This window comes from Notothenia coriiceps, unplaced genomic scaffold (genome assembly GCF_000735185.1).
Source record: "Notothenia coriiceps isolate Sejong01 unplaced genomic scaffold, NC01 NC01_scaffold00013760, whole genome shotgun sequence".
In the NCBI taxonomy this organism is placed as follows: domain Eukaryota; kingdom Metazoa; phylum Chordata; class Actinopteri; order Perciformes; family Nototheniidae; genus Notothenia; species Notothenia coriiceps.
Genome location: NW_011346461.1, coordinates 5,235 through 21,651, shown reverse-complemented (window position 1 = coordinate 21,651; position 16,417 = coordinate 5,235). Strand labels below are relative to the sequence as shown.

Here is a 16,417-nt window from a genome sequence, read left to right as displayed (position 1 = left end):
TACACTATTAATGAACATTTAAAGATACATATTGACATGTATTGGGGTGATCTTTTGATTGTGCACCATTTTCAGTTTGTTTTGCAGTGTGGAAAAACCGTCACATGCGCACAGTGACCAACTACTTCATAGTGAACCTTTCCTTTGCCGATGTCTTGGTCACCATCATCTGCCTCCCTGCGAGTCTCGTGGTCGACATCACAGAGACCTGGTTCTTTGGAAAAACTCTTTGCAAAGTTGTGCCTTATCTGCAGGTAAGAGGAAACAAATTAGGGTATTAGAAATGTTGACGAGATGCAAACCACTCATCCAAAAAGGTTAATGAAGCATTATCAAGTGGCAAATAAGGTAATATTGTGCAGAAATCCGTACTGTCGGTTGATGCATGGATGAGGGAATGTTAAAAAGCATCAAAGCAAACCAAACAAACCGAGGGGGATCATGCATGCCAGTTTTGAAGGCTTCAAGCCCAGCCCAGGTGAACTACCTCCAACTGATGCTCTCTTCTCTGCTTGGCAGGAGGAAATAAACCATGCAAACCATGCCAAGCAGAGCAGGAAGGGCAAACACCAAGACCTTTTTTCAATTACTCTCCTTTACTGTCATCCCATCCCATTTTCCCATTGATGTTAAACCCATGGATATTTAATGTTTTTTTTTTTTTTGTGTTGGTTTCTCCATTTGTTTAATTCTATGCAGCATTGTCCCCACTGTGCCAGCACATCGGCCTATAAGAATCATGTATTCAATCGAATGCTTGCCAGATTTATGATTTCAGGGAGAGTGGATACAAACACAATCTTTACTAATCCTATATTCTATCCACTTATATTTATATTTGTGTCACAGGTTCAAACTCCACTGCAGTCAGCATGTCGTTGTGTCCCTGGGCAAGACACTTCACCCCAAATTGCTCCTGTGGGGATTGCCCACAGTATTGAGTATGTAAGTCACTTTGGATAAAAGCGTCTAACATGTAATGTAATATTTCATTTTTTACAACTCTATGAAAATAAAGACCTCCACGGCATCACAACGAATGGTGTGACGTACACAACGTCTTTTGGATGCAGCTGTAGACAGGGATAACACTGATTGAATTTATTCAATACATGGGAAATATTTTCCTGCTGGGCTGGCTACCACACACCTCATGGCATTGAGATAGCGGCTTATTTGAAGTCCTTCATGGTCATATTCATGCCATGTCCTGTTGTGTGCTTACTGCACTTTAACTGCTGCTTTTAAAGTATTTGAAAGAGCCACCTCATGCTAATCCAATAAACCCAGGAGGATCTTTTTTTCCAAGATGTATTCCCACTGCACTGGGGAATTATAAATTCTCCCTGAATTTGAATCAACAGTCGCCTGGCTTTTCCATACTGCAGTGCTGTATTACCTTAGAGGGGATCAACCCCAAGACGTGAAACTGTACTGCTATGTTCTTTCGTAATACATTATGTTGTAAATCCAATGAAATAACTTGTTCCTGAAAGAAATGATAAAAACCGTAGAGGAAAGTGAGTTATGAATGAATGTTTATACATGAATATTGAAATAACTGCAGCATAGTCTTCGGTTTGTATTTGCACTCAATTGAATATTATATTTAGCAAGAGGGAATGGGTTAGGGCAGCATAAGCAAAAAACCATACACAATGCATTATGTAATTATTGCAAGACTTGACTATAAAGAGAATTAAACTCATATGAGATTTATATATAGCAACATCTCTGCTTACTGTATGTGTGGCAGAAAAAAGTGCTCTGATCTCAATATTTGCTTTTTTAATTAGCTACACAAGAAGTGGGGATGTGGACTTCCGGTTGGACGAACATGTGAGGGCTGCGTTGTCTCGTTCTCCCACGACTTTACTTTCTACATTTAATTTAAAACCACCGAAGTTGAGTTCAACCCGTGTTGTGTGAACATAATTTGGAATATAGATCAGAAAAAGCCGATGTGATGCCGAAATCTGCATTGAAAACGGAGACGAAACAGGCAAAAAAGACCGAAACTGCTGTCTCAGACATGGCTAGCATAATTAGCCTGCTTGAAGAGCACAGAGCTAGCTCAGAGCTAGCACAGAGCTAGCATTTCAGCTGACTTCAAACAGTGATGCAATTTAGTCGCTTTTCGGCGCCTCCCGCTTGTTTAACGCTGCTTTGGGTGACTTGTGTAATTCGTGGAAAAAGAAAAATCTGCTTACAGTTCTGTTTCAAATGGGTGTTGAAAGATGTACCCATAGATCTGCTCATGTTGATCTCAAAGTACACCAGATTGATGCTTTTAACTTCAATATTTAAAAAAAAATCTTCCCGGGGGAGCATGCCCCCAGACCCCCCTAGAGGAGGTTAGGTTCCCCCCACTTAAATCATGTTCACATGGATACTAAATACATTTGCACACATCTTCTGTCCATATCTTTCTGTTTTGGTGGTCATGCCACACCGTGCACATGCATGCATGCGCGAGTCATGGTAAAATGGATTAAGAGGTTGCTTTTCTTTGCACAGCATGAAAGAAAGGCGAAATGAATGGGCTGTGATTTTAGTTTTTTTAAGCAGAGATTGAGTTCAATCATTTGTACGGCCCTTGGAGGATGTTGATAAAATTGAAATGGCCCTTGAGAGGAAAAAGGTTCCCCACCCCTGCTCTATTGTATTAGAATGAAATGTCACAATATAAAAAACAAGTAATGGTTTTCATAGAAACCCAACACCTAAATATTTAGCATGGCACTGTCATGTAAAGGAAAAATAGTTTGGTAGAAAATGTGATTTTCTTTTGAGACTTGTATCTTTATATATAATATATATGTGTGTCGACGTAATGTTTGGTCCAAACATCGGCTGCCGCTGCTGCCACTTCCCTCACACTGATGACGCTCTGAGTGTTCAGTGCACAATTGGCCTGAAGGCTTTTTCAAAATGTATCTGTTTGTTCATCGTCATGTCTTTCTGCTCCCTCAGTGTTGGAGAGGAAAATGTCGACTCGTCAGAGCAGAGAGGAGCTCATCAAAAAAGGAGTGCTGAAGGAGGTTTATGAGAAAGGTGAGTGTGAAGCATGAGGTGGGACTAAAGTGTGAACATGTTTGAAGTGTTGAGACAGGCAGTTGATTAATCCATGTGTTTAATTTATATATAAAATACTATCTATAGCTTTTCCAGATTTTATTAGTTTTACTCCGTCTCATATCCTTTTTGTAGTGGCCGTGCAATAACCCAGAAATGTGATTTATAATGAAACTTTATTTTAGACATGAATGTGGATATGGAAACCTTATATTATAAGCATCTCAGAAAAAATATGTTTATTGGGAAAAGCTCTGTAAAGGATTAAAAACATGTTTTATGTTTTCATTACTGATAAGCAACAATTTCCCCAAAGCCCAAAATATAGTGTTGACATTGCGTTTGGGCTTTTGGTCGGAGAAAACAAGCAAAAACGTGATTATCTACTGCAATGATGAAGTGATTATAGAAACTGCTGGCGGTTGGTCTTTCATTTTTAATGTTAGCTGTGTCGTCCACATATTTATCTTGTAATCATATAACAATAGACAGTAAGCTGCCGCCATTTTAGAAAAATCTACCTGTCTTCCATTTCCCTTTTTTTGACCATCTTCCACCTGTTTCCTGCTCCCTGCTCCCTGCTCTCTCTCTCTCTCTCTCTCTCTCTCTCTCTCTCTCTCTCTCTCTCTCTCTCTCTCTGCGCGCAGACGGCTCTGTGACGCTACGTGAGGACGTGAAGATGGAGAACGGCCCGTCAGAGTCTGAAGGTGCAGAGCAGATGGAAGGAGCCGCTGCAGCTGTAGGTAGGAAAGAGAGACTCGCCTCCCTCGTCGCCTCGTCTCTCACCTCGTATTGAAGCATCTCACAGATTTGATGTCTCTTTGCTTCCTGTCCTCAGGCTTTCTGGAGGTTCAGATGCCCAGTGAAGGTTTGGGTCAACAGGACCACGTTCAGAAATCCACTAAGAAGCCCACTGTGTATCCTGCTGACAGCGCCGAATCATCACCACTGTCAAGACCTCCAACGCTACACAAACAACCTCCTACACCACCGCCCAAACCCTTCAACAGGCTACCCAATCACATAGCAGGTACGTTGTTTTTTGTGCACACTCATATCTGCACGTGCATGTTTTTGTTTGTATCTCTAATCCTTCCACTTCCTTCCACTTCCTTCCTCTGTACGCAGACGGCACCCCGGTGAAGTTGCCGTGCATGTCATCCAAGTTTTCTCCTCCTCTACCTCCAAAGAAGTTCCTGATCTCCGTACCTGCAGGGGGCATGGAGCCAACTCTGCTCGCCTTCCAGAAGTGCCCCCCTCCCAGCCATGTGGTCGGGCACTCCCTACAGTACGGGGTGCTCCACCCCCCCAGGCGGATCATAGAGGAGCTCAACAAGACCCTGGCCCTCACCATGCAGAGGTTTGAGAGGTGAGGATCAAGTGGAAATCAAAACCCTTGGCTTTACTGCAGATCAATAAACCTGTGTGTGCGTGCATTTGATGATATATACATTTTGAGTGCAGCTATTTCTTTGAAATCCCTTTTTTAAAACACTCTCATTGCCGAAGTTTCACAATAAGAAACATGTTCCTTTTCATCCCTCTTGGCTGGGCGATGTACCAATATTTTGCAATATTAGACTGGATATTGTGTTTGGTTTTTCTTATCCTAATATAGCATTAGTGCTCTCTGTTCCTGGTTCAAAAGGATGCATTACAGTAGAAGTATATGATTTTTTAATTATTTTTGTTTAGCCACTTAGTCAGAATATCACATTTCTGATGATCACTTGATATGAAAATGTTGAGGCAAGCACTGATACTCAACTCAACAATATAATCACAATATCGACATCTTGGTATTAAAAGTATCTTCCCCAGCTCTACCCTTTGTCTCTCATTAATGGACGCATGAAGCTTACACCCCCCTCTCCTTTCACCAGCTCCCTCCTCCATCATCCATCAATATGATTGGTTGTATGTCTACTTGTACATTTGATACGAGCCAGCCTCTACTCTAGGCAGGTTTGTGGAAAGGTCCTTAATATGCTTTTGGGGTATATACCTGTTTGTTTTCACAAAAATCGACCATGAGGATCAAAATGATTTAAAAGCTTTCTGTTCCGTGACACGCCCTGGTCGTAACCATAGACTGTATATATAAATCGGTATATATCGGTATAAAATGGTCGTAACACGCCGGCCATTTTGAGACACTCACCATGAACGTTGTTGAAACGTGTGCATACAATCTCCAACCTGCTCCAAATTCCTTGTGCTTGATAAGAGTCGCAGCCTGAGGACATTTACAGGTCTATTATGAGCCTTAGTCATAGCGCCACCTGCTGTTAACAGGAAGTCAGCCTTATGTGACAAATATCATCCAATATACATGAAAATTACAATGCGTGGTCTACATGTGCTAATGTGCAACATACTTTTTTTTAAGCGTGGTTTTTCTAGCACCACATACTGGACTCCAAAGGTAGGGTGACCAGTTGCCACATGTGGTTGATTTGGTGGCACACACACAGGTAAAGAAAACGTTTAATATATAGTTCAACGGATCCTTTTTCAGCAAACAGTTGAAAAGTTATCAAAGGATGCCTACGTTTCACAGTTCTTAAGGGATATGCTGCTTTTTAGTGCATCACATTCCATGCGGTACGTTATGTGTATCTATGGGTCTGGTCTCCAGTGGTCATTTCACAGCCAGTCGGAGTGACTGAGAATTGTGTGCTGTGAGCTGGTGCAAAGCATGCCATGTGCTCCTGTGTGTGATTGTGAAGGGGAACTGCCATGATATCATGTTTAGACATCCAACTTGGCAGGAGAAAAATGACAATTCCTGGCAAAAAAATGCCCATCGACACTGCCCAAAAGAATGAGAATAACTCATGAGCAGAATAAGATAGCATTTTCTAATCACTTCTGGCCCAATTCCAACAGATGTGTCCAATGTTCTGTTAGCAGTTTTTTTTTTTTATAGTATGGTTAGCAGTTTTAATAGAATAAGTAAAAAATTCAAGCTCCGTTTTTTTTTTTTTTTTTTTTTACAGTATGGGCAAATATTCCCTATTATAATGTATTTAATGAGTGACATTAACCGAGGTTGTGCTGAATTCTGGGATGTGTAAAACTGGATTATACTGTAAAAAATTATAATTTATATGGCAAAACACAAAAATGGAAATGTCCTATTGTGGGTTTGAGAGGGTTAACAGCCATCCTGTAAATACCCTAATGTGCGTGGATGTGCGAGGGTCTGTTCATCGCTGCTTGCTGCTTTAATTTTACACTGTTATGACTTTAACTGTTTTCTTTACCTCCTCTGACTGAACGACCGTTGGTTTGCTTTCAGACTTCAAGGCCAATGTTACATGTCCAGACACACATGATTCATGGTTCATGGGCTTTTTACACGTGTCACACTCATCCGTACAGCTGCTGTTATTTCACACCTTCAGGCTACATTGAGCATACACCTCTGACCTCTGCCCTCTCCCCCCCACCTGCAGCTCCATGATGCACTCTGTTCCCGCGGTCATGATCGAGTGCAACGACGACAAAGAAAACCTGCGCAACGAGGGGGTCTATGACGACCTGCCTGAGGAGGAAGAAGAAGATGACGAGGAGGAGGAAGAAGATGACGAGGAGGAGGATGAAGAAGACGAAGATGACGAGGAAGATGATGATGATACAATGTTTACAAGTAAGCTATTCTTTTTATGTATTTGGAAGACATCCACCTTTTCATTGTTCGTTTTAGCTTACATTATTCAAACACATCACACTGAGCTTTGAACAAATAATACTGTAACCAGAAATGCTTTTACAGAGTCAATTTGTATAATTTAACAGTAAGCATAATGTATTGTGTGTGCATATGCATGTTTGAGCGTGTGTTATCATATTTCCATATGGATGAACAAGTGCATTTGTCGCAAATGGCTTGAAGCACTCTGAGCTGCAGTTTGTTATCATAGATTTGAATTATGCATCTCAGAACCAATGGTTATGGTTTATTTAGTGTATTTATTTTAAACAAGTAATATAAACACAATATATAATATATAGGTTTAAACAAAAACCTACGACTGGTTGATAAATAAATCTCACCGGGGGGGGGGGAGGTCAAACAATTTGAGAAAAAAGAAGATAGAACAACTGCTTTTATTTAGCCACTAGGGCACAGAAGAACTCCACACCGAGCAGATAAAGACACAGTTACTATGGTTGACGCTACAAACTGTCAACAGTTGTTTTTGTTTCCACCAACTCCTGAGAAACAAATGAATATCAGTTTTATTAGTTGCTGAATATTAGCATATGTTAGCCAGCTAGCTGCTAACTGTTTTTATCACCAACTCAAAGCTAATATTTTGAATAATACTTGATGAAGTAATGTATAAGACCTGACAAGACAGGGAGCAGTTTTTAGATCGCAAATTAAGTGCAATTTAAAAGCGCAAACTAGGAAAGTATACTGCCGAAATATAAAACAAGTTCTGTTATTTTAAGAGTTTTTATGAGAGTTTTTCTAGTCAAGATTTGTTGTACTGAATGTTGAGGATATTTTCCCAGGCCCATAATGTGACCCAGTTTATTGTGGCCTTCACAGACCAACCTCGGCTGCTGTGCTCTCATTGTGTTGTCTCCCTGTTCCTGCCTGTTGGCGTCAGCTGATAGAGGTGTTATTGTGCTATGCCTGTTTTATCTTGTTATGCACAATGTTGATTATTCTCTCAGAACTAGCAGAATACAGGGGTCTGGGCCTGGGTAGAGATCTTTAGAATTGGTTGGGCAATTGCTGTGTGACCTCGTGGCACAGCACACGTCTTGGGAGTTCTCTGGCTGTAACGTCAAAAAAAACATCAGTGTTTGCCATCAAGCTCCAGCTCTTCCGTATTTCATTGTGTTTCGACTCCATTGCTCCAGAAGTGTTCCATTACAGTGAAGACCTGCGGCTGATCATTATTTGTATGCGTGTCGTCAACCCAGCTCTATCGTGGCATTTTGGCATGTTTGAATGCTGTACACTTCAAATAATGGGCTAAAAGAGGCTAAACAACCGCATTGAGCTGCAGGGTTCAAATTATCCGTAGGACTGTGACTTCCAAGCGACTCCTTTAACATTACCAATGTTGGATTCATTGTAATCTTATTGCGGATTTTAGGGAAAACATGCACTTAGAAGAGTGAGCTATCATATCGTTATCCAGCATCTAAATTAATCAAGGGGCGGATACGTTTCTGCTTTTTTTGGGGGGAAATAAAACAATAAAATCAAAATAAAGAACCGTGATAAACAACCAACAAAAGAGTGTTAGGAACTGGAAGGAAATCTATACAGGCTCCTTACAGTGAGCTTGTGATATGAGTACTGACATATCATCATACATAGACTCTTATTTCACTATTTCACTTTTTTTAAACTATTTTTCTTTTTGTATTTAATTTTTAATATTTACTTGCACTATGTTTTTCTGTATTATTGTGTTGCGCTGTTGGAGAAGCCTGTGACTTAAGATTGTCTTCGACATAACTACTACTGTAGCTACAGTATGTTCGTATGACAAATAAAGAACCTTGAACCTCATCCATTTTGCTCCATTGTAGGCACACTGGCCATGAAGGTGTTACGAAAGGACTCTTTAGCCATCAAGCTGAATAACCGTCCAACGCTGAGGGACCTGGAGGACAAAAACATCCTGCCCATGCAGTCGGACCAACAGAGATACGAGTCTCGACAACAGACGGCCACCAAACTGACCAGGTGAGCCGCTGGATTAAAACACACATGCAGAGATTGTCCAGCCACTGAGAACAGTGGTTCTAAGAGATATCACAGTCCCTTCATCATGTGACCAACATCACTCCACAAGCAGGCCGGGCCCCCGCAGACTGCTTTAACCCCTGTTCACTGTGATAGATGTGACCTGGCTGCTAAAGGGAGCAGATGATGGATGATGAGTCATAATGCAGGGAGGGGGGGAGAGAGGGAGGGGGGGGGAGATTAAAGCTGAGGAGCAGCTACAAAACAATTATATGCCAAGAAAAAGTGGGGTATAGTTTGTTGCATGAAAGCTGAAAAAAGTGTACATTTTTTTTTTGTTTAGATACAAGAATGTTTCCATATCTAACCACATAACATTAACGCTAATCATTCATAATGGTAAATTATTAAAGCTCTGCAAAAAACTATATTTACTTTTAAAAATATCGAAATACTTTAATACACATCTTATTCAAGGATTCAGGAACATATCGAGTTCCAGTCAAATAAATTCACATTACATTTTAGAAGAGCATCATTTTCTTCTTTGGGTAAAATAAATGTTTATATGTTATTATTTTACATTTCAGAGCACACTAAAGCGGCATATCTGCACAAACAGCATACCTTTACTTCTCACTCTCTATCAATCATCCTACCCACTGTCTGAATCGCTGCTCCACCTTAGAGATAGATATAGACGGCTTGTAAATCCACAAAATACTACCTCATCAAAAATGACGTCCCATGCACAGTCGGCTCTTCTGCCTGTGTAACATACTGCATACATCTCGCACAGTGATGATGATCTGGAAGCACAAACACTCCTGACATCGACACGCCTTTCATGTTTTCAGACGATTAAGTCAACGGCCGTCAGCAGAGGAACTTGAGCAGAGGAATATCCTCAAACGTAAGTACATGTACACACTGTAAGAGAAACTAGTAATAACAAGAATCCCAGTGTGTGATGACCCTCTCTTTCTCCTTTCTTCCAGCTCGCAACGATATCGATGAACAGGAGGAGAAAAGGGAGATCAAGAGACATCTGTCCAAAAAGGTAAGACACAGGTGGAGATGGACACCTTAGTGTACATGATGGGAGTGTTTGTTTATGACCCCAGCTAGAAATATAAACATGGTTGCCGTGGTGACCAAACTACCACACATCAGATGCCCATTTTGAAAGGATAATATCTGTTGCATCACCCTGTTATTGTGTGTGAGTGTGTGAGCATTTCACAAATGGTATATATTGATGGATAAAGCCACTTATCCATAGATGTTATGTTATACAAATGTTTTTCAGCACTTTGTGTCTCAAAAATGATTTCAATAAATAGTGTTTTTATATTTTTTGGTTTATTTTCTTCCAAGGCCAGTGTTTTTGTCCAAGAAGATATCTTTAAAACTACTTAATAGATTTTGTCATAAAAGAAAGAAGATGAAAGAAGTGTGCAACATCTGAGTGCTTTGTACTATTTCATTTAATATTTAACTTTACTTATACAAAGAAAGAAATTAGATTCACTTCATACTTACATTTTATTTATTAGAAACTATAATTATTTTTGAACATACGAAAACAAAGCTTTTCCCTTTCTTTATTTTAAATCGGCCTAGTTAAATGAACCAGTTAGTTTTCAGTCACAAATCTGGAACATTATAGCACAAAGATATTCTTCAACATGTTGCAGGGCATCCAGATATTGACAACCCCCCTCCTCTTTCTTTTTGCACCCTGCAGCTCAGCCAGAGGCCCACAGTGGAGGAGCTGAGGGAGGCAAAGATCTTGATCCGCTTCAGTGACTATGTGGAGGTCGCTGAGGCTCAGGACTACGACCGCCGAGCCGACAAGCCGTGGACCCGGCTCACTGCTGCTGATAAGGTGAAACTAACAAACATGTCAATCAAAACCAGCTGATCCTTTACTCTGGATTCAAGCTGTCTGTGCATACAGTTTATACTGTGGGTAAATAAGTGTTTCCCTGTGTGTTGTTCAGGCTGCCATCAGGAAGGAGCTGAATGAGTTTAAGAGCACAGAGATGGAGGTGCACGAGTCCAGCCGTCACCTGACCAGGTAACAGTTTAGTGTTTATGCATATTTTTGAACATGCTTAAAAATTACTATTACTACTATTCATACATTTTTTACATACTATACTATTACTTTTGTATATTTTTCGACATACAATACCATGATTTTTTTCTCTCGACACACTATGACCTTTTTAAATGCTTCTCAAATTGATGACATTTGCATACTTTAATATTTTCAATATACTCCACTATGACGTTTCTAAACATTTACAGACATATACAATGACATTTTTGTTTTACTTTTCAAAAAACTAAACTGTTGGTTTTGAAATGCATACTATTTAAAATGCATATTAACTTAACAAGTCTATCATTAGTGGTATGGGGAAAAACCACAGCATTTCCATGAAGTTCCTCATTTTCTCTTTGGTTTCTCTGCAGGTTTCATCGGCCGTAAGATGGGTCAGTCTTGTGCTTTATACTCACACACCATGCCTCAAGTGTCCAGACTGCCACCCTCACACTGACGGACTGTACCTGAACGCAGCGTGTGCTGCGGCCGTCACAGGAAACACTTCAAGTACAAATGGAACAAACTCTCACCTGGAGTCTCTCAACAGTGGCGATTTTACACACTTCTTGATATTCAATAGAGCTTCATTTATTTTAAGATGAAGCCGAAACTTGTTTACTTTGCAGCACTTTTGTTTCTGAACAGGGCACTTGAAATGAAACACAGAATCTGTGCCAAGGAGCTGAAGAAAGGAATTTATTTTTAACACATGGATTGTTTTCTTGCCTTTCACCATAATGTCACTCCTTAAATGGACTTTATATCCTTTGGGTTTGTGTTGGCATGGTATTATTCCACAGAAGACATCTCAATGGGGCGGCTGTGGCTCAGTGGATAGAGTGCTGGACTTCAAATCAGGGGGTAGCAAGTTCGAGTCCCACTGCAGTCAGCAAGTTGTTGTGTCTCTGGGCAAGACACTTCACTCCAAATTGTTCCTGTGGGGATTGTCCACAGTATTGAGTATGTAAGTCGCTTTGGATAAAAGCGTCTAACAAGTAACATGTTAGTGATCGTTTCACATTTTGCCAGAGGAATTCATATCTGTAGGCAGCTGCATCTTAAGCCAAAATGACCTAAAATATAACAATTATCTTTTCAAGACAGTAACAGAAAAAAATGTAAAACACATTAACTGAGCAATAACTTCACAGCCTGATCGTTTTTTGTGTTAATGGACTGCATTCAAGAGCTCAAAATGTGTTCACACTTTTGATCCCCACTTGACTTCCTGTTGAAGTTGCGATCTTGAATGCATCCCAGAATGACTGCTGTTGAGAGTTCAGTAACTCACTGTGTCACTGTGCCTACAGTATTGTTTACAGGGATTTGAACGTTGCCAAATTAACTTGTTTCGTTGACACAGTAAAAAGTTGCAGAACTTCAAAAAAACAGACTTTCTTTTTTTATTGTCAGTCAAATCTTTGGTGGCACAGAAAAGGAAAACCTGCCAGCTTACTTTTTATGGTTTTGGTCCACATTAGATAATTGCCAGTTTTGACCTTATTATCGGGAGGACTTGATCTGTGAGTGAGTGTGTCAGTACGAGCGTCGGTAATATTACTGTCTCTTGTACGTTTAAAACTGTTCTCAGAATTCTAAGACTTGTAAATAGCAAAGAAAGTAAACAAGACTTTTCAAATGTTTTTTTGTAAAGCAGAACAACTGCATGTGGGTATTAATTTATTGTCTTCTATGATGTAAGCTGTTTCTTAAAGAAAGAAACTTATTAAAGAAAATAAGTTTATGAATCCTTGCCTTTTTTCTAAACAGATTTTGTGCATCCTCTCTGTATAGCAGCTGTTTTCAGTGTCCTTTCCACAAACAGTCGATCATTCTTTGGGGAGAGCTGGGATGTGTTGTCCTGTCTGTAATTGGATTGGCTCCCAAGTCCTGGGGCTTATTAAAAGCAGCCCATGATGAGTTTTTTTTGTCCAGTCATGCGGAGACAAATCCGTAGTCTCAGTTGAGTTAAGAGTTTGTGCTCTGTCGTGGGACAGCACCTTATCTTTTCACACGGAGAGAAAGCATGTTGAGAGGAAACTGCATTTTCAAAAAACCACCCGTACGAACAAATGGTAAACTGCATTGCATCTCATCAAAAGATGTTAGTCTGTGGAATAACTGTAATGATGCACTGAAATGTTGTACTAGTCTATCTAAACTGAAAGTATTATTTAGTTGCCAAATCATGAATGGTTATGAACAGGACCTGTACAATCCCATTTGTTATTTATTGTAATTTCTTTCAGATTGTTTTGTAAAAAGCAAAAAAACAAATTAACTTATTTATAAGCAAAATGTATGCTAGAGGGGGTAGGACCAGAAGCTTCTTCTTGCCCCTGTTGAACATGACGGAGACTATTTGAGAATGATTCATTTTTGTACTTTCTTATGAGAAAAAAAAAAGAATATATATATTATTATTATTATGATTGTAAGCAGTATTTGTGCCACAAGTCGATGGCTTTAGTTACGATGGCGTCCGTGTTCTCCTGCGGTATCTGGAAGAGAAAACACATGGTGAGGTTTTTCACCTAAAAGAGGACAGTGCTTTCTGTTTGGTGTTGGCTGTGGTTCACTCACATTGCACAGGAACCTCACCGCGCCTTCAGGCCGGCTGATTCCCATCAGCATGATCTTATAGCTGAGCAGAATCTCCAAGGCCACGAACACCAGGATCTTACACGAGCCGCTGATCACCTTGTCCCACACCCTGACAATCATCAGAGGGTCATTCAACAAGTAGATGTAAGGTCAAGATGTAACAAAAGTCTACTCATGTGGAATTACCAAACGGGCTTAATAAATAGAGAGAAAAATGTGAGTTGGGCAAAATCTGTCATTTAATCTGACATCTTTCTAGAACAGGCACCAATTAGGCAGAAATGTGTAGAGGATGTTACTAAGCATTTTTACTCTTAAAGGTGGGGTAGGTCATTCACTTCAGATACACTTTTTGTTATATTCCATGGAACGCTCTTAACATTCCGATAGCAATGAATTCATTAAATGCTTTGACAATAAATACATACAAAAATGCCATCTGTGGAAGCCGTGGCGCTGTGAAAAGCACGACCAATCATTTAAGCCGGCTCGGCTAAAATAACTTGATTTCTTGAAACTGGAACGGGTTTCTCCATTCTTACCTACCCTGCCTTTAAGTACAATTTTTGAGGTACTTTTTCTTTGTATTCAAAGTGATATATTGTATTTCTCACTGCGCTATTTATTTTTAAGGGTTATTATAGCTTAATTTATAACAATACAACTATAAAGTACCAAACAATGCGGAAAGTATTTTAATGTATTATAAATTCTGCATAATACATACAGTACTTACATTAGGTACCTTAAGTATATGTTGAGGCCTGTTTGACTTCATTAGGAATTTGAATGCAGGATTTTTAATTATGAAGCTGCTAATTTTACTTCAAATATACAAGTACTTCCATCAATAGAAAACATGCAGAATGTCTCATTTTGAAAATATGGTTTTCACAGGCTTAAGGTTCATTAAATGTTCTGATTATTAATGCAGAATATAAAATATATTAAGGGTATATGATTATTATAGGTCAGACAGAATATACATTTGTTGAAAACAGGTCCACCTTTACCAGCTGTTACATCGAAGTGATAAACTTAAATATATAAATATTGGATTTATAATTATAATCAATGCATAACATACACATTTGCACCTTTTTAATTATATTTAGTCGTTTACCTTTACCAGAATATTTTTTAACCGTAGCATTGCATCTTTTACTTAAAAGATCGGAATACGTTCGCCACTTGAAATGTGGTTCAAAGATCTTTTAGAAAAGCCTGAATAATATAATACAGGTTTTGCACATATCAGACTGCTGAGGATAGAAAAGCTTGTGTGTTGGCCAGGGGGAAGTGTGCAGATGTCAGGCGTGCGCTGTGGACAGTGAACGCACCTCTGCAGGCTGGACTCGGGCAGGCAGCCGGCGAAGCAGCGTCTGAACCAGAGGCCGTAGGGCAGCTGGGCGAGGGTCCCGCTGGTCTTCAGGTGGGTCAGCAGCCGAGGCTCCTCCTGACTCAGATAGTGCTCCAGGCTCTTCGGCTGCAACGCAACAGGGGAGACAACAAACCTTCATTCATAACGCAGGTATAACAATAAAGTAATTTAAACTCCTGAGTAATGACAGTTTTCATTAAAGGTCCCATGTTATGCTTTTCTGGTTATACCCGTCCCCTTGTTTGTTATGAAGGTTTTTCTGCATGTAAACGGTCTGCAGAGTCACAAACCCTCAAAGTACACCCTGTAGCGAGTAAAACTCTAACACAGAAAAGACCTGTCTATGCTGCCCCAGAACGCCTCGTTGGAGATTTCTCTTTTTCTTCCTGGGTACAGTGACGTGACCATTCCCAAATGGACCAATCCGTGGAGCTCCTCACACACACACTCAGCGGCAAAACTGTGATGCGCTGGGGGGGTACTAGTGGAGCCTCACAGTGGCAAAACTGTGGCGCGCTTACACTGTAGGTGTGCCGCGTTTGGGGGTGCGGGTGCTAGTGGAGCCTCGCAGATGGGGGTGCTGCAGCCCCCTCCCCTTCCCGTGTCCATTTGCGATGTCTCGCTGTCTCGCAGATCCCACGCAGCAAGCAGGAAATTAACCCAGCTCACACTGTCCGCTCCTCGCAGCAGCGAGCCGGGCAACGTCCCGCCAACACGGCACCCAGACCCCACGCAGCATTCTCATCTGTTTGTCATTACTGGTGTCATTTTCTGGTTGCTAACAAACGCCATTGTAACACATAATCACTGATGTTCCGCTGTAACGGTGGTAGACTCATCAGAACAGAGTGGGCGAGCTGACCAATCAGAGCACACTGGGCTCACAGGGGGAGGGGGGGGGGGACAGAGAGTGAATACACATACTATACAGAGATGCTGTATGAGAAACCGTAATGTGAGTTTGGAACATTGTACATGTATTCTAGTAGACCTCAACAATGGAATTATGATCAGTAGAAATGACCATGACATGGGCCCTTTAAGTAAATAATTACCAGGATACCTCTTATGAGTGTCATGTTCACAACTTGACAAGGAATATAAAAAATAATTATCTTATAAATTACACTGAACAAAAATATAAAAACGCAACACTTTTGTTTTTGCTCCCATTTTTCATGAGATGAACTCAAAGATCTAAAACATTTTCTATATACACAAAATAACCATTTCTCTCAAATATTGTTCAGAAAGCTGAAAGAATCTGTGATAGTGAGCACTTCTCCTTTGCCGAGATAATCCATCCCACCTCACAGGTGTGGCATATCAAGATGCTGATTAGACAGCATGATTATTGCACAGGTGTGCCTTAGGCTGGCCACAATAAAAGGCCACTCTGAAACGTGCATTTTTGCTTTATTGGGGGTTCTGGGGGGGTCCGAAAACCAGTCAGTATCTGGTGTGAGGGTTAGGGTTAGGGTAATGTTGTGAATCGAGTGGCCCATGGTGGTGGTGGGGTTATGGTATG

At 40.4% G+C, this 16,417-nt stretch overlaps 2 protein-coding genes across 2 annotated transcripts in view; one reads left to right on the top strand and one right to left on the bottom strand.

The window, feature by feature from the left end:
- Positions 1–2,972: 2,972 nt before the first annotated feature.
- LOC104948122 (phosphatase and actin regulator 1) lies at positions 2,973–12,648 on the top strand. Its single transcript, XM_010774284.1, has 11 exons — positions 2,973–3,054; positions 3,723–3,818; positions 3,914–4,105; positions 4,204–4,444; positions 6,534–6,727; positions 8,635–8,791; positions 9,649–9,704; positions 9,790–9,851; positions 10,539–10,679; positions 10,795–10,871; positions 11,273–12,648. Exons 1-11 carry the CDS (start codon positions 2,988–2,990, stop codon positions 11,286–11,288), a joined length of 1,299 nt encoding a protein of 432 aa, XP_010772586.1. The 5' UTR covers positions 2,973–2,987; the 3' UTR covers positions 11,289–12,648.
- Positions 11,580–16,417, bottom strand: part of tbc1d7 (TBC1 domain family, member 7) — a 9,140-nt gene continuing 4,302 nt past the window's right edge. The window contains exons 5-7 of the mRNA XM_010774285.1: positions 14,849–15,022; positions 13,488–13,617; positions 11,580–13,405 (exon numbers count right to left, since the gene is read on the bottom strand). Coding sequence (XP_010772587.1) covers positions 13,331–13,405; positions 13,488–13,617; positions 14,849–15,022 — 379 coding nt within the window. The 3' untranslated portion in view covers positions 11,580–13,330. The remainder of the gene's footprint in view (positions 13,406–13,487; positions 13,618–14,848; positions 15,023–16,417) is intronic.